At 46.2% G+C, this 26899-nt stretch overlaps 1 protein-coding gene across 1 annotated transcript in view; it reads right to left on the bottom strand.

Moving 5' to 3' along the window:
- Positions 1-26899, bottom strand: part of LOC144151542 (SEC14-like protein 2) — a 49667-nt gene that overhangs the window by 8898 nt on the left and 13870 nt on the right. Inside the window, exons 6-10 of the mRNA XM_077682641.1 lie at positions 10515-10609; positions 7778-7856; positions 4355-4435; positions 2901-2987; positions 644-1075 (exon numbers count right to left, since the gene is read on the bottom strand). Of these exons, the coding sequence (XP_077538767.1) occupies positions 644-1075; positions 2901-2987; positions 4355-4435; positions 7778-7856; positions 10515-10609 (774 nt within the window). The remainder of the gene's footprint in view (positions 1-643; positions 1076-2900; positions 2988-4354; positions 4436-7777; positions 7857-10514; positions 10610-26899) is intronic.

Here is a 26899-nt window from a genome sequence, read left to right as displayed (position 1 = left end):
AGACGAAGTGACACCGACACGCAAGGAACAAAAAACGGGGGAAGGTGCCTCAATTCACGCGCGTCCCCCGTACACGAAGGCGCCGGCATCGAGGCGCCAACTGTCGGCGCTCATTAGCGTCATGATGCGCTACTTCGCTTCGCCTCTCCTAGACGTCAGCACCATCTGAATAAGTCATAGGGAAGGACATAACACGCGTTCGTAGAGCTGCTCACGTCTCTGGTCATATAGCGCAGTCGGTAGAGCGCCACGTACCTTCCGTTGCGGCCAGAGAGTCGTGGGATCGAAACCACGCACCGCCGCGTCAATGGCACTTTTTTCTGGCGACGTCACTTCCGTGACGGATATCACGTCACTGGAATGTTTGAGCAGCCTGGCATAAGACACTTTCGTGTTAAAAAAGAACCGCCTGTATGCAAAGAGCGTTTGACACGTAACTACGATGTATAACAAAGATCTATCGCCTTCTTCAGTTGCTCTTTATGTACTACATTTAAATGTAATTGAGGTCCGGCTGGTAAACATAAAAAAAATAACGATGTTTAGCTGCGCGAAGTGGCAGAAGATAAGAGCTGTCCTCTATCGCAGTTTTTTTTTTCACACCTATTCGTTTAACCCGCAACTTAAGAAGCTGGCCGCTTACATGTTCCGGGTCGGGAGCAAACGAGCGATCCGTGTTCCGGCACCAGACTGCAGGAAGGCACGCGGTGCATCTCGAGCATTTGCTCCCCCGTGGCCACTCCTCCTGCGGCGACTTTGAAGGGCTCGAAGCGCACCCCGAAGGCCAGGTCTCCCTTGGCCGTCTGGAAGGACCATCGAAGCCGGGAGCCGGCCTCTTCCACTCGCAGGGGAAGCTCAAAGCGGCCCCTCCGTTCGACGCTACGCTTCTGCACACCCTCGCGGCCCCAGAGCTTCTTGGCTGCCAGCTGATCGCGGTACTCGTCCGGAACCTCGCCGCCGGGACACACCAGGTGAGGGCAGCGAGGGTCCCCGTCCGGGCCGGTTAGGGTGCCGCCCCAGTGGAGAGGCAGGCGGCTCGCGTCCATGCATTGTAGCAGAGACTCCTTCCAACCCTCTGCGAACGGGTGGCACGTGCAGAACGGCAATCAGCCCGGAGAATCACGAGATACTCGCGTGCTCGGTGTGACCTACAACTCTTACTACTAAGAAAAACAGTGCAAACGACAGGAAGAAAGGGGTGACAAAACCACAGGCGCTGACGAATAAAGCGCTCAGTTGTTCGTCAGCGTCTGTGGTTTTGTCATCCCTTTCTTAGTCCTGTCGTTTGAGCTGTTTTTCTTAGTGTTACATTGTACCAACTGCCCCGTCAGAACCGTAATACAACTCTTGTTAGTATTCAGGCGATAAAGTCGTCAAAACGATGACACTGCGCTTGAAGATATGTATCGAGTACGATACGTCAGGAGGTTATGTTTGAAATGTGTACTACCTTACCTAGTATGTCTCATATTGCTCAAGGCTAGTTCTTTTTACGCCACATTGGACGGAACGTGGATGTGCCACGTCAAAGGCTGGCCCGCCTACTTTCATCCTGGAGTTCTTCCCTTTTCTCCGTTTTAAGTGCGAATGCACTTTATAAGCGACCCCAAACCATCCACCGCCGGCGGCGGCGGCGTTGGCGTCCGCAGTGCTCCTCTATATTTAAAAAAGAAACAGCATCCGGCGGCAGGTTTCGATCCGAGGACTTTGCGGCCGCAGCGCGACGCTCTACCGACCAAGCCACGGAGGCGACGCTGATATCAGTGTCAGTGACGCGCCTTATATCTTTAACGCATTCAAACTACGTCGTCAGCGGCGTGCGTTGGCGACTCAGCGGCGTTATAGCGGCTTGATAACTGCGTTGTGTACACGTGATACTACAAACCCGATGGAAGAGATGGAAGAGAAGGCGGCGAGGCGGTGGGCTGCGGGGGCCGAGCGCAAGCGCCGCAAGCGGGCCGACAACCGTGCATTCGCAATTTCACATTCTCCCCCTCGGGGAAATGCGGGGGAATTTTTTTTATTAGTGCCGAGCGTTCCGTACAGTGATCGAAAAAAAAAATCGGGCTTGACTATTAACGACACCGGTTCATGGCGAAAAGTTGTCGTTCTCTTCTGGAAGCAAAGCTTAAACGCTAGCGGCGATGGTTAGCGTGGGTTTAACAAATTATTTGTGGCGAATAAGTATTCTGTGAATACATCCATCAGCCACTTGCTGTATACACACTCGTCAAAAGTGTTAACCACAGCAAAGAAGCGGGTGCCAGATTGGTTGCTCCAGCGCATGCGCACGACCTCCCTGACTAGCCGTCGCACTATCGTGAGTTGCCGTTCTGTGCCAAGGATGCCCCCTGGTTCTTTGCTGTTAACGCTTTTGCCAACCTTACCTTTTTTTCAACGCATAAGGCAATGTGCAGACTACCGACGCAAAAGCCGTATCGTGATCTATGGACGTAACAAACCGGCGTGCAACGCAGTCCGGTTGGCTGAGACGTGAAATGACGTCATTCTTTAAAGTTATTGCGACAGTTGTGGCAGCAGTCTGAACCCGGCCTAAGACAATGAAAGAAGAAGCTTGCCGTCCTTCACTCCTTTGCGCCATGTCCCCTCGTTTTAGTCACAGTAGAGTACTAATTTCTCGCCTCATTAGCATGCAATGTTTCAGCGAGTCCAACCTAAAGGAATCTGTAATGTTGGCAAGCGCCTGGGCCGAATCATTCGTTTCTCTTCGTTCGGATTACCGCCGTTTCTTGCTCGCGAGTGGTGTGATTGCGATTCTGCCTGTTTCGCAAAAAGACGCTCAACGCTCAGTGACTGGGCCGCCCAAAACACTACGCGTGTCTACTGCGCACCCATCCCGGAAAGCAAACATTTTAAAGGTTTTTCATGAGTGGTGATACCTTTGCCGAAGATGCCCACCTTGTCCACCGTTCGCTGCGTCAGGAGCGGACTCAGGATCTTCCACAGGATTGGAAAGAAACTGGGCACTGCGACGCGGAAACACAAAACGCAAAAAGGTTACAAACAATACCTTCACGTTCAGCACCTTACAACTGCCAACAGATACACCTGCCTACCTATGCAACTACCGATCGATTAGCTCCATGTGCTTCCTTTTTTTTCCGGATCATGTTATATGATGCACGAACCGTGACGAAAGAAACCGGTTGATTGATCACGGGGATTAACGCGCCGACGCAACGCAGGCAATGAGGCGCGCTGTAGTGGAGGGCTCCGGATTAATTTGGCCCCCTGGGGGCCTTTAACGTGCGCCGAAATCTCGACGCACCGGCGTTTTTGCTTTTCACCTCCATCAGAAAACCGGCATCCGCGACCCTGGAAATCGAACCCGCGTCCTTGCGCTCAGCAGCACAACGCCTTAGCCACTGAGCCACCGCAACGTGTATAACCAAAGAAACTCGCTCGCTTCGACGAAAAGCCAGCACTGTTTTTCTTAAGCGCACCTCACCCTGACAGCACGTGTCCGATAAGTTTTTCCACTTAACCATACTACTATTGCTTTTACTGGCTGTGATCCATGGTTTTCTGTGCGTCGTTTATTCATCCTTCTACTGACAGGAGAAGAGGACGGAAGAAGATGGCATATTATCTCCCCTTGCTCCCCGCCCCCCTCGGCAGAATTCTACTCCACAATATCCTCCTCCCCTTCCTCCTCCTCCTCTTTCTCCCACCTCTCGATGATCTTCCGAAACAGCCGACTTCTTCCGATCTTCCGACTTCACAATGCATCCTGATGCAAATTGTTATTGTCTAAGTATGGCCCAGGTAATATTTTCTCCCCTGAATTGGTAACGAGTATAAAGTTTAGACCTTGTTTTGGGGCGTGTTAACCGCACATGTTTAAAGAGGCAGACGCGAAGCGCCAACACAGAGCAGCACAGTATCGCACAGAGCAGCAGTGCGATGTTGAGCGATGCATTAGCTTGCGGCTCTCTTTTAAAATGACCGTGGCGCCAACGTTAGAGTCGGACAAAGATCTGGTCAGAACTGATGCCATCGCACGTCACGCATCTGTAATATGCCGTCGGGGCGCTTCTAGCAACCACCCGTAAATCTGAAAAAAAAAAAAAAAACAAAGGTGAAGGAAACGCACGAAGCGCTTTTCGCGCGCGAAAAAGCCGCCGTCTGCACATCGGCACTCAACCTCAGTTAACGTTCGTAGAAGGAGCTCATAATGACGCGATGTCGTTCGACTGGAAATAATGCGCCCGCAGCGTGTGCTTTACGGTAATCAACTGAATTTTTGCAGTTGCGTTCTATTATTGAACCTAGTCAGAGGAAATAGTCCGCCGGTCTCTCTCGTTTCTAAAGATTTCAATGGTGGCACATTTACCGTTGATCACGAATGCCTTCTCGAGGGACTCGGGGAAATTAGCCTCGTACATCTTGAGCAAGTCCGTCAGCAGACCGATCACTGCAAATGAGAAACAAAAATTATCACAAAAGTTGCTTACAAAAGCGTTCTGTTTGTTGGGCATTTTCAGCAACGAAATTTGAAGCCATCAATGGTGACAGCGTTCAATGAATGACGGGATATTTTTCATTGTTCCAGTCAGCCTCTGCGCTACGCACTTCGTGAGTCTCAAAATTTCTCTATACACTTAAGGCTGCTTACGTGCCTTGAAGGTACAATTGTGTCTGGGTGCCCCATGTATACACGTCCACCCGTTAACAAAGCAACCATTTTACAGTACTTAATCCCTGCTTCTGAATCCTTATTATCCATCACTAACCAATCTTAATTCATCTTAATACAACTTGCTAATTTTAACCATCAATCAATTTTTACTCATTGTACTACGGTAATCATTAATTATTTCTTTATTCACAGCTGGCCCACTCTGTCTGGCTTCTGGCCTTGGCTTTGGCTTTCTGTACCCTTCGTGACGACGCCAGGGTCGTCCAAGTTCACCTTCCAGTGAGACATGGAAGGCTTTCGGCTTAACAATTCTCCTTCAGAAGCTTATGGCGGCCCGCCACATTGGCAGTGGTCGCTTATTTGCTTTCAAATTCAAATTTTTAGGATATACATTACGTTACCAAGCTACACGTGGACTATGAGGAGGGCCATGGTGGAAGGCTACGGAATAATTTCGAACACCTGTGGACTGTCACCATGCGCCAAAACGTCATACTGTACGCCCCTCCAAGGTGATGTGCAATGATTATCACTTCCAAAAAAAATGAGATCAGCTCACACTTATTGCAATAATTATAAAGGTCGTTGCAGCAGCGAAAAGGAAGCAAATCGGCTGCAATCGTGGACTTAACCTTTGTGACGGTCGTGAAGGCTGCGTACAGCATCGCTACCTGCAAGTCTTACGCGTTAGTTTTTTCGCTTCCACCAAAAATGTAGCAGTGGCTTAGCACGGCTATGCCAGGATATACGTACGTGAGCTAAGGTTCAGCTGGTTATTCTTAGCCTTCCTGGTTGTCTAGGATTAGCCGATTATCATGCTTTACTGCTGCTAAAATGATTTTCAATCCAATCCAATCCAATCCAATCCAATCCAATCCATTCGCGGCGGTGGCGGCAGCTCCGGCGCGCCAGCTGTACGCCGTGAGACGTCACTGCTCTTCGCGCATGCGCAGCACGGCTCTCCAGGAACCAGGCGAAACTGCTCAACCTCGGCCAGTGTAGCTCACGCTACAAAAAACGACCGTCGCGTCCAGTGATCTAACCAGCATCCTTGAACTCAGCGACACAGCGCCTTCGCCCCTAAGCCACAGCGGCGGTCACTTATTTGCGTACCCACACTAGCATGGCTGGCTAATAAATCACTACCGACTATGTGAGCTTTCAATTAAAAGTGATGATACTTTGTTCGCAATTTTAGCGCGAACGCTTAATTCTCTCAAGCCTCATCAATAAAGATAGCGGCATTGTATATTCCAAGAGAAAAATCCCGTGCGTTTTCCCTCTGTGAAAAAAGGATGACCAGCGAAGCTGTGGTACCGAGCCTCACCGTGAGCGACAATATGCTTTTCCCGGGGCGTATATCAAGAAGTGCACGAAGCAAAACATGTTTATTTGTAATTCGCGATTAAGCATGCTTTTTATTTAATTACCTGAATGAAACTTGGGCGTACTAGAGCTTTATTTTTGAGACAAACATGGGACTGTTCGTTTCCCTCCCGTATAAACTCATGTATTGACAGCAGACTGGCATTCTATAATATTCACAACTTCACTATGAGCTATGTAGCTTTGAAAAATAAATGAAATGTGGCGTAATGTTTAATTCGTCTTAGCAGCTCATTGTCATATAATTTGGTTTAGAATATTTATGATAAATTAAGAGTTACATCCATTTTCTGTGACCATACTCCCTTCGTCGAAGGTTATGCATTGACATCAGACGGGAATTTCACAATATTAATAATTTCACTATGACGTAATCACGCCAAGTAAATTACACTCGGCGTAATGAAGGAGTCATATCAGTGGCTAATTTCCGTATAATTTTTTTCGAAATAGTTTCGATAAAGCAAGAGTTAAAGCCGTTTTCTGTAATTATACTTCCTCCGTAGCGGGGCATGCTTCACTGTACAACTCTTAGTGTGGAAAAGCCATCTTACAAAAACCTAGCTTACACCGATCCGCCTGAAATAGGCTGAGAAAACATATTTTAGGCGGAATTAAGCCATCACATCAAAATATGAAGGCGCTAGGACGTATTTTTATTTCTTATAAGTCCGGTATGCTAAAAATGTGGCGCACAGTTTTACGATCCCGGGGATTGGATTTGAGTGGGCGCCGCAAGGCGGCGCGACGCTCGCGTGCGATTCTAACGAAGCAGGGCAGGGAGATATGGGCTGGGCGTCGTTTGAAGTTCGAGTAGCGCAGAGTAAAATACGTTTTGAGAGGAGGCTGAGAGCAAGGGATCAACGTAAGTGGACAGCTAAGATTTTTAGGTACCTATACCTCAAAAGCGCGGACACCCAGTGGCTAAGGAAGACTAAAAACCTAACGATGAAATGCGGAAAGAACAGTGGAGAATCCAAAACAGCCAAGGTAACCAAAAAAGAGGCAAGGCAGATTGAAACAAATAAATGGAGAGAAAAACTGGAAACTAAAACGTCGTTAGAGATGTACAGGGCCGAGAAATTGAACATCAGAAAGGAAGATTTCTACGATAATTCCCAGGGCAATGCTTTGCTTTTTGAGGCTAGAGCAGGTTGCTTGCGAACTAAGAGCTTCGTGGGGAAATATTCGCAAAATGAAGGGGTATGCGTGGTCTGCGGAAAAGAAACAGAAACTACGCGGCACATAGTGCTAGAATGCGAGGTTATCCATCCAAATCTACACGAGGGAAATATTCTGCGTCCAGAAGCCCTAGAATTTAGGAGTAGCACAGAGGGAGTTAACTTCAAGGATGTCAAGGCGACGAAAAGAAGAGAGGGAAATATTGCCTAGGACAGCTACCACCTGTAACAGAAAAAATAAGTATTTTGTGCGTAATGAGTTTGTTGTGCCTGCCCTAATACATGAAAAGTACAAAACATAGGCACATTAGTTTTTTTTTTATAAGATGACACGTCATCACCCCGCTACAAAGGGGATACCAATAGCAATCATCTTAATCATCATCATCATTCTTGTCTACATCGCTCTGTAGTCGGAGACGATCTGCTGGATCCTCTCCATAGACAGCTTCGCTGTAACAGCGTCGGCCAACAATACTGAACGGGTATCTACAGCAGCAGCTGAGGTCCTAAACCTGTCTAATGACAAATTCGTCTAAGAAGCACGTACCTTGCCAGGAATAGAGCTGACGCACCGAGAAGTGTTCGAAGTCCATCACCACGTACTGTGTCTCGATCGGTCTTCCCAGCTGAAAGAGTGCATGAAATAATAACAATAAATAACAAATAACAAAGAAAAAATAACAATAAAACGCGACACGTGACATGATATCTATTCCTCACTTAGGAAACCTATTTCGCGCGGCGAAAGCCGGATTGAAGGTGCGCTAGTTTTCGTGTGTGTTTTTTTTCGTGGTTATCATAAATAACCGCCCCCTTTCGCATGATAATAAACAGTTGATAGTTTGAGCCTCACCTCGTCTGTTTCTGTACAATTCCTCTTGTTCTACGTCTACGTGTCAGGCAGCGCACCTCTGCACTTTGAGATGTTAAAACACCAACTAGCCCACTCCCAAGCCTTGCTGACCAAATATAATACAAATGCCAAGTGACCTGGCTGACGACCTTTCGAAGAAATCGTTGACTAAAATACCAGACTGGTTTCCAGTAGTTACAACTAAATGAGTAGCATCTGTTACAGATTTACGTTGGCTGTGGGGCCACCTATATTCGTACACTTTAACTACCCATAGCTAGTACTAGCGAGTACCACAATTTTTTCTTTCCTTGCGCCATGATATGAGTCCCGTCATATGCATGCACTTCACTAGTAGCGCTCACTACCAACTTGCCCCTCCGTGGCCTGTCTGCTGATATGAGCTGCAGCTACCATCACAGCAGCGACAACAAACATTTTTCGCACGAATGCGGCTGAGCTCACTCAAAATCGTTTAATGTATCGTATTATATTAACCGCTCACTCCTAACACCGAGGTTGCAGTAAGGCTTGCCAACGCGGTTTCGAGTAAGTTCAACCAGGTGCAATTGGAAAACCCAGATTGATAATAAAAAAACTTTAACCGTGTGATTACTTTACCATTGTACAGGTGACTTTCGCAACAGCGAATGATGTGCTAGTAACACCAAGCTGCTTTCTTCTCTGTCACTGTCGTTTTTTTTTTAACACGAAAGTGTTTTATTTTCGGATACACGAAGGTTTCGCTGACGTCATATCCGTCACGGAAGTGACGCCAGTACAACGAAGCGAGCGGCCTGTAAAGGGTGCATCCCTGCACACAGGGTCTTCTTGCGGGGAAGCAACCTTTACTACTAAAGATTACGTTATACTTAGGGTTATTCGTTTTCGGGTTTCGTATTTTAACACGAACGTGTTTTATGCCGCGATACCCCGAGATTTCACTGAAGCCATATTCGTCACGGAAATGACGCTAGTACACCTTTGCCGAAGCGACCCGCCAGCAGGACATCGCTCGCCAAGCACAACCACAAACAGCTTCCGACCCGTAAATCACGCTCAGCTGCGGATTTCGCTGCACATTTCACTTTCGTGTTTTACTGATACCTATGAAACATGAATAAACCACAGTTTTTTTTTTTTTTTTTTTTTTGTCAGGGAAATCTTATCGCGCTTATTGAGAACGTGTTGCTAAGAAACGGCTCGGACACGTAAAGCTCCCGTGGCCTATGCGCTACATTCCTTTCTCAACTGTGGGCTGTATACATGGGGTTAGAGACCATAAAGACACATAACAAGTTAACTAATTAAAATTGGTGTTTCATGCTATAACAACAACACCAATTTTATCGTGAACTTCACAGTAATAATCGAGTTATGGAAGAAAACATATTCAACAGTGGCGACTTCCTAGCCGCTTTCACGCAATTTTCTATGATGCCACAGAATCTTATTTGGTGCCATTGGCAGCCGCCAACCCAAGCCACCGCCTAAGAACATCACTGGGAGATCGTAGTGGGACCTCTAGTGATGTTGATCGTATCACTTAAATGTTTACTCGAAATTAACGCAATGATAAAATGTTTTTATTGCCGTTCCATAACATGCCACTGCTGCCAACATTACGTCATTGTGGCACGAAATTCGAAAGTTGTTGAATATTTCTTGCATTTTATCGTTTCAGAAAACGTCTTTCGCGGCTGGAATGGAGCTGGTTGGGCTACCAAAGTCTAGTTCTTTAAAAAAAAAAAAAGAATCCCGGGCCATCTCCACTAACTTGAAACCTGGGGAGGGGCGAAGCATGCAGTGTATAAGCGTATTCTAGGCACCTTGGCGTTTTTGCCAACGGAGATGAAACCGTTTGGGGTAGAGGTATACAGCTTTGATGTAAAGGTCTCTTGTCCTTGAAGTACGGAGCTCCAGCGCGAGGCGTGAACGAGTGTCCGGTGTTTTTTTAGTACGCGTTACGAAGAACTCCAGCGCGAGGCGTAAACGAGTGTCCAGGTGTTTTTTGTTTTGTTTTTTTTAGTACGTGGTGAGTTCTAGCGCGAGGCGTAAGCGAGTTGCCTGGTGTTTAAAACCGTGACTACATGAGATGACAATTACGACGACGACAGGATACGCCAACAGCCCAGCCCCTAAGGGGCTTCGCCCCTAATAGAACAAAGTTTTATTCTATCTCCACGGCCCCTTTAACGTTTTCCTTGAAAAGCATATAATGGGAGCCTTTTATCTCGCTAGCTAAATAGTTGTCCCTGTTCTACACTCACGAGGGCCGGGAGCTTATTGCTGAGCACCGATAAAATTGGAAACGGTGAGTTGCTAACATGACGAATACTTTCTCATCGTGTCATTCAGGCACGTGTAGGTTTCTCCGCCTTGCTAACAAATGCATCAAGTTCCGCGTGATTGTTTGCTACTCGCCGCTTACCTTGCGGGACATTTCCTTCTTCATGTGCTCCTGGTTCTCGAGCAGGTACATACAGTGGCGGTACAAGTCCGTCTGGGGCACCACCTGCAGGAACCCTGCGTGCACCACACCACCGATCCGTGCTATACACTCATACACTGGTGCAGATGAATAAGCAGATGAATGCAGATGAACTGCGGTAAAATAAACCACCGGTTAAAAACACTTCCAAGTAATCAAAAGTGAGCTACCTCTATCACTGCATAGAAGAATCTACAACCAATGCGTCCTGCCGGGGATGACATGCGGAGCAGAAACCTGGCGATTTAAGAAACAATTGGAAAGCAAACTTAGTTGGGCCCAAGTGACCTTGGAACGAATTATGATCGGGGTAACACTTGAAGGCAGCAGAAAACGAGCTGCCTAAATGAGAGAACAAACTAGAGTTGACGATATCAGAGTTCAAATAAAGAAAAAGAAATGGACTTGGGACTTGCGATGCGGTGAGATGGTGAGATAAGCCGACAACGGGTGGACAATTACGATAACAGAATGGACATCAAGAGATAGGTCTAGAATAAGGGGAATGCCAATAACACGATGGAGGGATGAGGTGAAGAAATTCGGGGGTAAACTGTGGACTCGAGCAGTGCACGACAGGAGCGGTTGGAGGTAAATGGGAGAGGCCTTCGTCCTGCAGTGGACCTCCATAGGCTGTTGGTGGTTATGAGGAGGAGAAAATAAGCTAGCGCCAATATTTAGCAATTAAATTCAGGCTTGGATGCCCATCCCCCCGCCACAATTCTGTGGCTAGAAGTCACTGCTCCTGATCTCCTAACAGTGTAATGACAAAACTTTACGTGGCGCCTTGTCATAATGGAACTGCTGTGGATGCTAATGTGTCAGTAAGCTGGCCATATTATGTTCCATGTGAATTCTATGCTGATGTTCTTTTTTTTTTTTTTTTTGAAAAACCGTTCGGGACAGTTCTAACACTAAATGCGGATCACAAATGGTACCCCATTGATGCTACTGGACAAAAAAAAAGGTTTTCATAATTTCTTAAGAACCTGCTTCAGGTTTTCTTTCATGAATCTGTAAGAGGTTTTTAATAGGGTATTCACGGCTCTGTCAGGAGCATGGTTTGGGGCTTTTAACTGCAAGCCTCAGTATACGTAAAAAGTGTATTTTCTGCCAATAAATCGTAGTGCATTCACTCACAGAAAGCAAAACCACATAAACGATTAAGCATGCTTCGGATTGTTCAGTAATAACATCCGCAGAACATTTAAACTTCCAGCGTAGACGCATGTAAAAGATTGTGACGTATTCATAAAGGACGATCGTTTTTCTCCGCAATTAAACGTGTGGACCATGGAGCGGTATTGCTACTTCTGGTCGTGCCGTCGCCGCATGTTATGAAGTTGCGTCGGTCATTATCCAATCAGATCCTAGCAAATAACGGTCACTTTTCGAGCCATTCAAAGGTCATGCTGATTACGGGACAAACCATCCCGTCAATATTCTAGTCTGCACACGCGTATATATTAGAGGAACAGTGAAGGGAATTCGTCAAAGTGTGATTTTCGGCTGCATTGTGTAGTTTGACCCATGCCATTCGTTATTTGACTATTCATCCGAAGCACAGGAATATTATTTGTCTGTAATCGGCCGCACAAAAAAATGCCGCGCGGGTTTTGCTGCAACTACGCCAATTATTACAATGACGTCCCAGTTACTTGCGATATGATTGTATGCTAACTTGTTCTTTAGAATTTCGCTTCCCCTCCAGCAAACGATTAGTATCTATCTTTTTCTTCTTCTAGTACAGGCTGTGTAGTTCACACCCGCCAAATATCGGCTGACTTTATGCTCGCAGAGTGGTGAGTGTATCGGCATATATTTGGCGTCAACACATCAGTGGAGATGGTGGGGAGAGAAAAAAGGCACTGTCGCGCGCAGTTTTCTGGTCAGAAATGCGCAGTTTTCTGGTCAGAAGTGTGCGTAAAGTATCTGAGAAAACTCTCAATATCTGCCACGCATTATATACTTTGATTAGTTTAGTTAGATAACGTTTACAATTCATCCAACTACGCCGCCGATGACCCTAATCTTCCTCCTGCAGTACAACAATTTACTATATGTACTACACTCGCCGCGGTGGCCCTTTTTCTAATGGAGGCGAAAAGCAAAAACGCCCGTGTGTACGGGATTTCGGCGCACGTTAAAGATCCCCAGGTGGTCAGAATTAATCAGGAGCCCTCCACTACGGCGCGCCTCATCGCCTGCGTTGCGTCGGCGCGTTAAACCCTACAATCAATCAATCAATCAATCAATCAATCAATCAATCAATCAATCAATCAATCAATCAATCAATCAATCAATCAATCAATCAATCAATCAATCAATCAATCAATCAATCAATCAATCAATCGATCGATCAATTGCATGTACAACACTCAACCGTCAACGCCTCAATAATCTCACTCTTCAAGGCCACCTCACCTCCTTTCCCAACCTAAACATGGCCCAAGGAATATTCCTCAAAACATTTTTCACCAACAGATCTACTGCATCAGAGACCATCCGAAAATGGTGTTACTTAAGAAGGCCATCATACACCGATCACCGCTGGCCTCAACAACCTCATCTGGCACTGCCCCAAGTTTCCTCGCTTCCGCACATTCACCCCCACCCCTTACCTCAACACCGAACCTCGCATTCATCCAATAACGCTCTATCCGCCAACACCGCATTAAAATTAACCATTTGCACGAGTCCTTTACCCGCGCTATACGCCACAAACTGCGCCTTTATTTCACCTTTCTACGAATGATTTATCAAAAGGACTACCATACTGACTGAAGCCAATGCGCACCGAAGTTCCTCCTACCTTATTTCCCTACTCCCGCTGGCCACAGGCGTCCCTTCTCATAAAGGCGTGCCACCGCCATTATTTTATTTATTGGTACCCTCAGGACCATATGGTATTACAGAGGGGAGTGGTTATAAACAGAAACAGAACAGAAGTAGTGCATTATACGATACAAAAAAATTTCTTCCTTATACAATGTTAGCTAACAAACAGAAACAAAACAGAAATAGTGCATTATAAGATACAAAAAAATTTCTAGCTTATACAATGTTAGCTAAGGCGTCCTTAAATAATTGGCGATCTTGAATGGTGGCCGTAAGAGCGGGAAGGTGGTTCCATTCAATGGATGTACGAGCTATATATACGACTGAAAGAAACTGTTGGTTCGGCCCGATGGCACTGCTACTTTATGAGCGTGATCTAAACGAGGAGATGTATACTGTGGAGGCAAAATGAGCTGGTCATGTATGATTGGATGGTGAAATATTTTATGAAAGACGCTGAGGCGAAAGATTTTGCGTCTAGATGCTAAAGATGGAAGGTTAAGACTAGATTTCATTGCTGCTATGCTGTCTGTTCGATTATAGTTAGTAAGTACAAAACGGACCGAGTTGCTTTGGATCATTTCAAGTAAATGTGTTAGGTTATGTTGGGCTGGATTCCAAACGGAGGTGGCGTATTCCAGTTTCGGACAAATTGGTGCTTTATATAAAAGGAGTTTTAATGAGGAAGGGGCTTTAGAAAAATTACGGCGCAAATAACCCAACATCTTGTTGGCGTTATTAATGGCATAATCAATGTGAAAACCCCAGGCCAGATTGGAGGTTAAATGAACACCTAAATATTTATAACTGTTAACAGTATCTAAAACAACGTTATTAAGGAAGTAACAAGGCAGAGCGTTACAAGTTCTCGCTACTCTCATGAATTTACATTTGTTAGTGTTTAGTTGCATTGACCAATTAGTACAACAGACAGAAATTGCATTAAGGTCTGCTTGGAGGGCGGCTACTTCATCATTAGAGGTTATTTCACGAAAAAGAACGCAATCGTCGGCAAACAAATGCATGTGCGAAGATATTTCAGAAGGCAGGTCATTTATATATTTAAGAAAAAGAAGAGGACCAAGCACGGAACCTTGCGGCACCCCAGAACGAACGGGTATTTGAGGTGAACAAGTATTGTGAGCAGACACGTACTGGAAACGATTGCTTAGAAATATTTCGAGAAGTTTGGGATCAAGATGTAGTTGGTGAAAATTAGATAACAATAACTTATTGCAAACTTTATCGAACGCTTTCGAAAAATCAAGAAATATGCAGTCAGCTATTGAATAACGGTCAAGGATGATGTTGAGTTTGTGCGTGAAAGATACCAGTTGTGTTTCACATGAGTACGTCTTACGGAAACCATGCTTTGTGTTCGTGAAAAATGAATTTGACTCAAGGAAATTCGCAAGATTAGAAAACAAAATGTGTTCAATATTTTGTATGGTATAATGAGATACAGGGCGGCAATTCAAAGGAGAGTGCTTGATACCTGATTTATGTAATGGAACCAGCTTCCCGACCTGCCAATCAAGAAGCAGGCAACCATATTTTCGAGGGACAGCTGAAAAATCATGGCAAGTATAATAAACGAGTAAACACAAGTACTTGTTAAAAACTTGGGATTAACGAAATCACTACCGGGGGCTGAAGGAGGTTTTAGCGACTTGATTAGGGCAGCAACGCCACTTGGTTCAATAATTATTGGGGGCATGCTAGGGTAATTAAATTGTTGTAAGGAAGGTCCAATATTACTTGAATGAACTGAGAAATTCGCTGTAAAAGCATCATTAAGTATAGTCGCACAATCATTCGGGTGGACTGTATTTCCAGCAATATCAAAAAGCGTTATAGCGTCATTTCCGGTTTACTATATATATTGCGCCATTTTTTTTAATATCAGTTGACAACATATATAGCAACGTATTCCGCAAAAAGTTATCTTTGGCAGTCTTTATTGCTGTTATATATTGATTAGAAGCCGATTTGTAGGCAGCCCATCGATAAGCGTTTCCAGATTTTTTCGCTAGTTTATATAAGCGTTTTTTCTTGTTAGAAAGAAGCCTTATGTGTGAGGTGTACCATGGTGCATTGTGGTTAGCGATAACTCTGCGCACAGGAATATATCGGCTAGATAAGTCATGAACCGTCACAAGAAACAAGTCCCAGTTAGATTGTACGCTGCGCTCATCGAAACCTTCTAAGAAACGGTCAAGGAATGAACATAGCTCGTTCTTAATCGCTGAGAAGTTTGCCTTCTTGTAATCACGAATAGCTTTTGCTTTTTAAGAGGCTTTCGGACGGGATATGTTGATGCGGAAAGATATTAATAAATGGGCGCTCTAGTCGGGCAAGAATGTCATGTCCGAAACGAAGTCAGGCCTAGATATTAGGGTGAGATCAAGAATGTTTGCCGTAATTTGTGCCAGTCTTGTTGGCTGCGTAATCACTTGGGTGAGGGAAAAAAGAGAACAAATGTTTGGAAAATCATTGCCTAGTGTTGTAAACGGATGAATAGTTGGAGGCGTGGTCGCCCATGTTATGTTTGGAATATTGAAATCACCTAGCAAAAAGAGAGGCAAGTTTGGATAGAGTAGAAAAACCGGGTTAATTGCGTCATGAAGCTCGTTGACAAAATCAGAAGATTACTAGGGGGGCGGTAATAAGCACCGATCAAAGCTTTTTGAAAACCGAGTTCGGCAATAGCCCACACGATTTCAAGTGAAGTGTTGACGTGAATACAGTGAGATTGGAAATCTTTTTTAAGCGCCAGAAGGACCTCGTTACCTCTACGTGAAGTGCGATTGCGACGATAAATCGAAAAACGGTGCGCGTGCGATCGAATTTCATGGTTGTGTATTTCAGGTTGCAGCCAAGTTTCAGTTAGCATTAGGATATCAGCGTTACAAGTGTTAATTGCCGAAGTTAGGAAATCACGCTTGTTCATTATACTTCGTATGTTAGTAAACAGGACAGACACATGAGATAAGCTTGATCCACTGCCCCTCGCGCAATCCTAGCATTGGCACTTGATCCAGAGCTCGACTGATTGTGATCCATAACCTGTATAGTGTGCTCTGTTACGCTTTCGGTTTGCGGGTCATACATGTATTGTTTTTAGATGCAAAGCATCTCTTGCTCTCGGCTCCGTCGTCCGTCGTTCGTCCGTCCGTCCGCACTCTCCAACTCTCCCCACGAGCTGTGCGATAGCGCGCGCGCTGCTCCTCCTCTCCCCTTCTCCATGTTAGCTGTGCGATAGCGCACGCGCTACCCATCACCGCAGCTGCGCGATAAGCGCGCATACGCGTCTCCTATCTCATATCCTCCTCTCCACTCCATCTGCTCTGTATAATAAGCCCGGTCCGGGCGCCGCTCCCTCAGTTGCTGCTTCGGTTGAGTCACGTTGCGCCGTCCGGAGTGCCGTCATTTTTCGTTATTTGGATACCCAATCTCGTAAACGTTTCGGAACCTCCGAGATGCTTCGCATCAACTCAGGGTTCCCTCGCCGGAAGGTGGTGTCATTTTTTTTTATTCAGGACTGGCTTATTATACTGTAGTTATACTGTAGTCTTATACTGTAGTCTTTAGTCTGTTATACAGTATAGTCTGTTATACTGTAGTCTTTCATTTTATAGGAGGCGAATTTAACTATCATTGGACGACTCTTGTCTCGGGTGTGCACTCCGAAGGCCTAACGTTGGGGTCTGGAGTGTACGGCGCGAATCGGTACCTGCTGCTTGACGTTCGATTCGGCCACGTTGAAATAGAGTAATCGAATGTACGCCGGCTTCAAAACACGATAGACCCAGGTTCGATTCCGGCAACGGGAATTTCTTTCACGTCACCTACGTGTTATTTATGATCATCACCAGAGAAAGTTGGCTTTCCTGCAGGACGTATTGGCGTACAACGGCACCAGTAAAAACACTATTATCCTCGCTTAAAAATGAAGTTAACTTCACGGCACAACTTTTGTGTTTTGCGGGAAGACATTTTAACCACCGAGGAGTGTTGTTGCACGACTGAAATAAACCGCACAGCTCGCGTCGTGCGAGATACGCACAGATTCCTTCATGTGAGTATGTACAGACCAGTAGTAGCAGTCTGCGTTATATAACCGGGATTTGGCGGTAGCCGATTACCCCAGGATGCTCGCATATTTCGTGAATAGTAGAGTTGGCAATATTAATACAGCTCCCTGTCATTGCTAAAGGTATAACGATGCAAGAGTTCTAAATTTTGGAGCGATAATCGGATACGAAAATAAAAATATGAAGGAAGCTCACATTAACGCCTAAGACTTGCAGGTAGCGTAGCTGTACGCAAGCTTCACGACCATCACGAGAATTAAGTCCACAAATGCAGTCCATTTGCTTCTTCGCTGCCGCAACGACCGTTACTTCATGATTGTTGCGAAAAGTGTGAGCTTCTTTAATTTTTTTAGCGGTTATAATTGGACATCACCTTGGAGGGGCGTACGCTATGACGTGTCTTTCTCGTTCCGTGCAAGTGTTGCCACGATTACGGCGAACACTGCAGTTTTGTGTATTTGCTTTATTTTGTTTTGTTTTGCCAATCTTGGCCAATCTTCCTAAGTGGTATGCTTCGCTTGACAAACGTGCGCAGGGGGCGCTGGGCGGTCGTCGCGGGGCGCGCACACACGAGCGCTCCGCATTTTCTTGGTATTTTTAAGTGCAGACACTAAAAATTACGATTGTCTAAACAGCGTCGCTGTTAAAAACTGAGTGCTAATGAAATCGAGCATTACCGAATGCGAATGTCTTTGCTGTAATATTGTCACGCGTTTAGACGGTACCGGATCTCAGGCAACGCTTCTGTGGCTTCTCTTGACCTTGTAGGATGGGGTCGTGGACTCGTTACGCGGCCGCATAATACAATTATTTCAGTTGCGCAAGCCCGGCTGTACCTGGAAGCGTCGAAGACAAGCCTACAACCATAGGCGCAGTCATTTTCGTTCTCTGTGCGTGGCTCGGCTGCCGCTAGAGACAAGACACCAGTGACGAGACAAACGCGACATAGATTGTCCCCCACTCACCTTCTCCGTCCCTCGATTTCTCTCTTCCTATCTTTTGAAACCCCCCCCCCCTTCCCCTCCCTGGGCTGGGTTGTATGAGGGTGAAATCCCCGTTGAGTTCAACAATATCCCCAGTTCTTTTCTCTTCCTCTTGTCCTCCGCTGCTACCCTACTTGGCTCCTCCACCTACTGAGACATTACCACCAGCGATACAGCTTCTACGTTACAAAAAGGGGAAAAAAAGACCGTCTCAAGGCCCTGACTCCAACCACCTTTTTATCCGCTCTGCCGTCGCTCCCAAGATCAGCCGAAATCTTCATAAACAAATATTTTGCCAGTGCTCGCCTTACCCCACAGACCTTCCGTAAATGGTACAACCCATCTCTGCCGCCTGAATGTCCCTTCTGCGCCTCCCCCATGCCCGCCAATCTCCAGCACCTGATTTGGCACTGTCCGAAGTTCGCGCGCTACATAACTTCAAGCCTCCTCCAAATACATCCTCTCTTTACATCGACCCTCGTACACTGGAACCCTCCATGCTGGATTTACTTGCACACTTTTCTTTAAAAAGCGGTCTAGCGCGAGTGGTTTAAAGTCGTGTGCCTGCTCTCCTCAAACGCACGAGGCTTCTCCCGCCTTCTCAAGGAGCCCAGCTGTTTTGGGTCGAAGTGTCCGCATTTAAGATGTCCTAATCTATAAACACCCCACCTTTTACTCCCACTTCCCCCACTTGACATAGAGTCTTCCTGCCACAATAAAGGCTACCTCCTCCTCCTCCCTGCTTTTTAGATGCAAAGCATCCCATGCTCAGGGCTGTTTCCCTCCCTCCCTCGTCGTTGTCCGCCGTCCGCACCCCCACTGCGCATGCCTGGCCAAGCACCGCTGATGATTATTGTAGCAGGATGCCCCTAGTGATTGGCCAACCAAAGAATCCATCACGAGATAGCTTCGCGTTCAACCACCGTCGTCATCTTCCCGTAGGGGAACCCTAAGTACCACACCCCCCCCAAATGCGCATGCCTGATCAGGCACCGCTGATGATGATTGTGGCAGGGTGCCCCTAGGGATTGGCCAACCAAACAATCCATCACGAGATAGCTTCACGTTCAACCACCGTCGTCATCATCCAGTAGGGGAACCCTGAGTAGTATGCGAGGTATTCCTCCTCTCCTCTCCGACGCTCCTCTCCTCTCCGGCATTCCTCTTCTCCTCTCCGAAGCTCCTCTCCTCTCCGGGAATGCGCAACGAATGGCAACACCTGCGGCCCCGCGCGCGATAATGCGAAGCAGCTTAGGGTTAGAGACGCGACGGTAGCCGCTGCATACTCAGCTGGGGGCGCCACTGTAGCTCCGCGGTATAAATGACGCGCGCGCGCGATCCGCTCCCCTCATTCTCTTCCCGCAACACAATCCCGCAATTATTCTCTCCATCAAACCGCTGCCTCGTCATCCATTGGTATAGTTCGTCCTCGTTTCAGTGCGCGTATTCGCGAAAACGCAGCCGCAAAAAAACTGGGCCATCGCCACGCCGTCCCCCCGTCCCAAGTGGACCTCCCAGGCGGCTGCTTGAAACGTGGATCTCGCTTCCGGTCGTCGACCGGTAACGGACCAGCGTGCTTGAAACACTCTCGCGGACTTCATCACCTGCCGCACCAACTGGCGCGCACCAACCCAAGTCGCCGAAGCAGCACCCGTCGCGGGGCGTCAGAAGGCTCGGCAGGCCACCAAAGACTCCCTTGCGGTGGGTAGTGCTCCGGCGTTTGTCCCTGGACGTTAAAGGAAGAGGTGGAAAGCCCGTTCCTTGCAGCCGGCCAACGGGACTTTTCGCTGTTGTCAAGACACGTTGAAGAGCGTCTGGGAGAGGACGAAGCCATCCATGGACGTGCGTAGGGCATCCATGGCAGTTCTAGCAGGCACCGGTTGTTCCGCCATAACCAGCGCTGCATGATTCGGGGCTGCGGCTGAAGGTGCCATGGACTATGACCACGGGCTGTCTTCGTTCCTGGTTTGGGGAATGGCGGCAGAAGCGGGCGTGTACCAGTTGTGTCGCTCAAGAGTGGGCGCTGTTCAGTGCCGAGGTCGAGCAGGTAGCGCCAGTAAGCCGCCCTGTCGTTGTTCGAACGTTGCTGTGATTCCGCGCGAGCGCTGCCCACGTATGCTATCCTAGCCTTCTTCGCGCTGCCTGTTCTCGCTCGTGGCGCGTGCTGCGGGGACCCACGCTTGACGTCGCTTCTGACAAAGCACTTATTCCTCGGGGACAGCTCGTAGCGTTGAAGCGTCCACTTTGGTTTTTGAGGTAGGCGGTAACAAAACGTTTATTTTTTTTTTCTTACGAGCCTTCTGCAGGAAATAATAATAATCGAAAGATACTGTACTACTACTAGTGATGATGATTATGAGTATATTGATACTGTTGATGATGACTTTGATGTAGACGGCTCGTACCCATAAGGAGCACTGCCCAGAGCTTCCCCGAAAAGAATATATGCATACGTACAATGGTGGTCCCCTCAGCGGGTATCTAAACGCGATATAGTGTACGGTGCATGACTGAGTGTCATTACGGAAGGGGCGCTTGGTTTAAATGCATTGGAGACCAGGAGCATCTCCAGGAGCGTGCACTAATTACCACAATGGCGTCACACCAGCTTGCGATGTGTACTGTGGCCACCTCAGCCTTCGAAATTGACATTTCGCTCAATTAAATGATTAGTATCGACTTTTACACATTAGCTGAATTAGTCTATGTTTCTTTAATATTTTCCATACCCTCACGTCAAAACTCCCGAGGTTCCGCGTGTCTTTGAAGCGCAAGGCGTTCCTTAGCGCAAGGCGTGCAATGGCACGCGCTTTAGCGTGGCTGACGAGCAGCGGCACAACGCGCAGGAGACATATCAAAGCAATTCAAAACGCGTAAGGTGACAGCGGATTGCGAAGCAAATTGTGTCACGTGACCAGAGAACAAAGCGCTTCGAGAAGGCGGGGCGGAAGCAAGACGTTTCAGGTGTTCGATTGTACATTGAGGCTTTCGTATTCTTAACCCTTAAAAAGTGCTAAGGTTTCTTCGGATTGTACTTGGACCGTGGGTGAGTTGCGATGACACTACTTCTGTGGTCCTATATACAGTAATCTCTGGTTAACTCAAAGTCGTAAAATCCGCTGAAAAGTTCGATATAGTTGCAGTTTCGATTTAAACTAAATGCCGAAAATTTATGGCCACATCACTGAAATAACAGCTAACGCCGGTAACAAAAGCTCCGCGGCACAGGAGAGCATTCGTAATTGCGGCAAAAAGTTCGCAAGAAAAACGAATTTTTATTAATGCGGAAGAAAGAACTGCGTGATGCTCGCCTGTTTTGCATTCGCATTTGGTCCCAGCAAAGCGGTCGCAAGCTGCTCTATGCATAGCATCAATTCTTGGTCGGCACCGCTACATTGCACCTTGTTGCGAAGCAGGCGCAGCATCTTTGTTGTTTCTGTCGTTGTAGGCACTTCTCGAGGCGCCTCTTCCTCCTCGTGATCGGCTGCAACGTACACAACTCTCTTCAACAATGTAGGCGTCGGGAAGCATTCCGCTAACGGGAACATCGGCCTCGTACAGCGTACATTTGCCGTTCACGACCGCGTTCGTCGCATAATGGAAGGAAAGGGCTTGAACAAAGACCCCATCAGCTGTCTGTAACGGAATTTATCTTGCGTCCACTCTGCCAGTATTCCGACTTCCGAGATACCCGCAGTCCCCTTAAAAAACGTTTCGAGATAAATGGGAGCAAAGACATGGCGCCTATGGGAGGTAAATGCGCGGCGAAAAAAAGTTTCGACTTAACCAATATTTCAAGATATCCGAGTTCGAGTTAGCAAGGAATTACCGTAGTCGGTGGTTTCAACGTATATGAGTCGGTATCCGAAGAGGGAGGGGATTAAGCGTTTCTGTTGGAGTCATTTGGCTCGCGATGGCACACCAATCCATCCAAACTGACCACCCACAGGCGTACGTGCATTGATTTGAAGTTATCCCAGAATTTGACTGCAGTTGAGAATACAGTCGAACCTCGTTATAACGAAGTAATGATTGGGGAAGTATATCAGTTCGTTATATCCCATATTCGTTGTAACAGTAGAGGAAGAAATTGGCTTAATAATGGGAAATCTGGCTCGCGGAAAAATCCTAGATACAAAATCGTATTCTTCTAAGCTTCGAACCTACTATAAACGAGGTAAGCCTTACCTGTATTCTTGTGGCACTTCAAACAAGCTGGACCGGACCATTAGAACGTGAAATTACAACAGAACAAAGTTCTTTGACAAACAGGCCTGTGAATTCTTATTTATGTGAAGAAGGATACAATCTTCCTCAGGTGGCTTTTTATACAGCACTGAGCGGGATGAACTTTTCCACAGCGTACACGAACGAAGTGGCCTTTTCTACTTCTACTTTGCTTTTTTATGCTAGCTTTTGAGCTTTGAGCCTCGCGCGAACCAGATATTTCATCGTAACAATCGATATTACGCGCGACTCTCGAGTTTCGGATTTGTTATATAGATAATAATTCTCACTGCAATGAAGCGGGGTCAACCAAAGTTCGTAATTAGTTCACTATAGCCGATAATTCGCTATATTAGTGTTCGTTATAACGAGGTTCATCTGGATGCCGATCAGTGTACAGTACACTCCCGTTAACTTGAAGTCCACGGGTACCGCAGAACATTTCACAGCATTTAGCTAAACAAAAAGCACAAAAATAGCACTTGGATTAGTCCTCAACCCGTGCTCGGCTTTCGTCGCCAAGTCAAGCACACCAGAGTTACTCGGAAGCGCACGACACGAGTTGCCCTGATAGTTTAGACTTATCGGTGAAATCAAAGCCTGAAGCGTCCATTACACAAACTGCTCGCACGGCGCTGTGTGCCATAAACAAGGTTGAGGACCTCAAGAGAGAGGTGCATACGCTGACGCGAGTCTCGACTGGCCAACCGCTTTATCACGTGTGTGCTGCTTCAGTTGCGATGGCGCCGATATCAGTAGGGAACACGGCGATGTTCTTTCGCCGCCTTCCTTATGTTCTTATTGAGAAATGACAGTCACCTCGACGCTTTTTATTCCAACTATCTTCCAATTAACCCATATAGTTTTAGCTTCGAATTATCGAGCAATTTCTCCCACTGGATTGTATGCAAAATTGGTGGGACCAGCAAATTACTTATAATTAATCAAAAAGTTCAATCCACCGAATTTTAATTATTGAGAGTCGACTGCACATCATAGCGACAACAAAGCAATGGGACCGTCGTTACTAAGTGACAATAGAGCTCCACTGGTTATCCACATTCGCTGGGCGGGAAGACCCTGAATTTCTTTTTGTTTCCTCATATTGTGCGGCTTAAATGTGCCAGAAATCCGCTAAATTTATCATTGTCAATTGGCCAGTTAGTCGGCATAGCCGAGGCCAACAAATTGACGAGGAGGGTGATCAGAGGAAAACGGCATTTTTTAGACGTATTTATCTGCATAAATTATATTAAACTAGCCGAAAAAACTTTCAGATGCACGTTACGCACTATAGCCTTCGAGTAAGGTAATTATACATTTACAACTCACCTTAAAATGAAGCTAGGTACCTTCTTTTTAGGGGAAGGAACACTAAGCAGTGTCCGTCGTAAAGAAGTAGCTTCACTGCGCAACTGAAGTCTGCTTTAAGCGTGTTTAGGCAGACGAGTAGCAGTAGCCTGCGTTAAACCTCATAAGCTGTGACGTTATATCATTATATATTCAGATATTCGCACTGCATAGAAGTAGGCCCCACTTATCGCATTTCGTTCGTTACGGCATAGACGGTTTTAGCGCAGCTTACCGTAGCCACTATATGAGCGCGACCGTTGCAAATTGAAGGCGATTAATAAAAAACGGACAGAGAATCAAGTTTTGTATTTTTGAAACTGAATATCCTTGCTGTAAAACGTATGGAGCTAATACAAATAGCTACAAAAAGAAAGACGATCGAGTGGTCGGCACTTTCATAACGTGTGTTTACGGATCACAGCTCGATAAGGAAATCATACAACAAATTACTGACAAAATAGCATGACAAGGGGACAAAGCGCAGAATAAAAACTTTGTGGACATTACCGCGAAGAAACGTGAGCTGCATAACCTTTTTTTATTTAGATACACAGGGGAAGCTTTGCCACAAGTTGCAATCCTTCCAAATAATTTTAAAAAAGGCTCTTTCTTGGTATGTCGATGCCAGATACCGCATTCAAACCAGGCTTCATGCCCGTATTGTCAACGAACATTCGTGGTTTGTAAATTTCACTGGGGAACATCGGCCCACTTTGACATTCACGAGGGTAAGCACATGCTTGTTCCGTAATAAGGCTTTCTTTCCTGGCTTTTACGTAGCGCAAGAAAAGCCACCTCGTGAATAGATTTACCGCAGTGAAACTTGAAAAAGGTACATGTCACGCGATAAAGCCGAACTGTGCTACTTTATTATTAGTAAGATTCGAACGTTAGAAAAAAAATCCAATATTTCTGAGGGCCGCTGCGAATAAGAAAGAATAAAACAGCGAACACTATTCCCAAAACAGTCGGGAAGTTCGGTATATTCGCACGGCTCTACTACTCCCGCCACGCGGGTTTTTCAGCAAACGCCGCAGTCAATGCGGCAAAGATCGCCTTTACTGAGTGACCATGAACATGAATACACCCAGCGAATGAGTGATCTACATTTTATGGCGCACCTATGGTCAACAGTTAATAGGAAGTATTTTCTCGGGGTAGATGGTATTTTTTCTTTGGCAGAAGCAATTTTTTTCAGGTAGAAGGTACTTTTCCTGCTCAAACTGAAAAAAAAAGACGATAAAGTGTGCAAACAAAATGAAAAAAGGCAGCTGGATGGGTGCTTCTCTGGGTCACTTCAGCTGTTCACACTGAACAGACGTAGTGCTGCGCAGATAGCGGCTCTCGGGCAGCTCAAGAGATGCGCCGTAGAGCAGCCCGGCCTTCAAAGCGTGTTTGAACAGCGGATGCGTGTAAGGTCGCCCTGAAGCCTGAATTAATGATAGAGTTGAATGAGCCTGTCAGATTTTGCCCTAGTAGCCTTCGCTGCTACTGACGCAGGAGCTATTCGAGCGTTATCCATCACAGTGGCTTATTCGTAGATTGGCAGTAATGCCAAGACAGCAGATGTTCATCAATAAAACCAACATCCAAGGCTGTCGTGTCCACAAGGTATGGGCTGCTGGCGTAAGGCCAGCTGTGGCCAACGATTTGTGACTGGCCTTTTAAAAATAAATTTTTCAGCGGAAAGATGGAATATAATGATCTTCCCCGTGCATAATTAGGCAAACGTAAAGACAGTGACTGAGTGAAAAGCCACACATTTTCATTTGACTCTAAATCCCTGATTAGGGGGATGAAGTCTTCAGTTTAAATCCCTTGGCACGGTTTTTCTGATTAAGGCAGTTAACGAGCACGTCGTAAATGTGCATACGAACTTGCGTATCACGTTAAAGATATCCAGGGGGACGGAGTCAGTCTGTAACCTTCGAATGCTGCGTGCCTTCTATACCCGGTGTCACGTCGGTACGTTGAGCTCCAACTGGCAGCAGTTACTGATCGTCCTAGATTATTTGAGAGACGACCCCGTGGATAAATTAAGCGATCGTAAAAATACGTTCAAGAGTTTTTAAATTTTAAAGCACTCTATGAGGCGAATGAATGGTGCGTGCCAGGGATCGCTGTGTTTTTGTTTTTCTTTTTTAACATTTTCATTCTTACCGAAGAAGGCTCAAATCTAGCGTAACATATTGAAATAGATCTACTTTTTTATTTCACAATTACACGCATGTATGTGAAAACATTTTCTTTGGAAATAGCAAATGGCATTTTGCCAATGCTTGTACTATCAGTCTACCTAGCCTGTGTACGTTAATGAACAAATGAAAGGCGTACAACAAAATGCACTAGACTCGCGGTGGCTCAAACTCGGATAATTCAAACTTTCGCTTAATTCGAACAAATTTCAAAATGTTGGTTGGCCCGCTATTTTTTTAATGTATTTTAAAGCCTCTTAATTCAAACTGCCCTATATTGCGCAAATTCAGTTGATTCGTACTTTTTGCTTGTCCTTGCCGGATAATATCTGCTGAATTTTCCGCTTCTACGTGCACATTTGCGTCATTTAAGCAAATTCTGTAGTTTTTCCTTCACCTTCTATTTCCCGCAGTGACTCCTTCCTTCCTTACGCTCCCCTAGACTTTTGACTTCACTAAACAGGTATCGGGTCATACATTCGCACTGCTCTCAGTGCAGCAGTATTTCGCTTTTATGGCAAGTGTGCTCCGCTCAACTACCATGCTCCGCTCCGCTCAATTGCCCATAATAACCTGTGCATAATGCCTGCGAGTAAAACTCCAACCACGGTGTTTGCTCCTTCACTTTGAAGTCG

Source organism: Haemaphysalis longicornis, unplaced genomic scaffold (genome assembly GCF_048455015.1).
Source record: "Haemaphysalis longicornis isolate Haplotype H1 unplaced genomic scaffold, Haemaphysalis longicornis Haplotype H1 scaffold_9, whole genome shotgun sequence".
NCBI classification, from domain to species: Eukaryota; Metazoa; Arthropoda; class Arachnida; order Ixodida; family Ixodidae; genus Haemaphysalis; species Haemaphysalis longicornis.
Note: the sequence above shows the minus strand (reverse complement) of the source record. Positions and strands in the feature narration are given on the sequence as shown.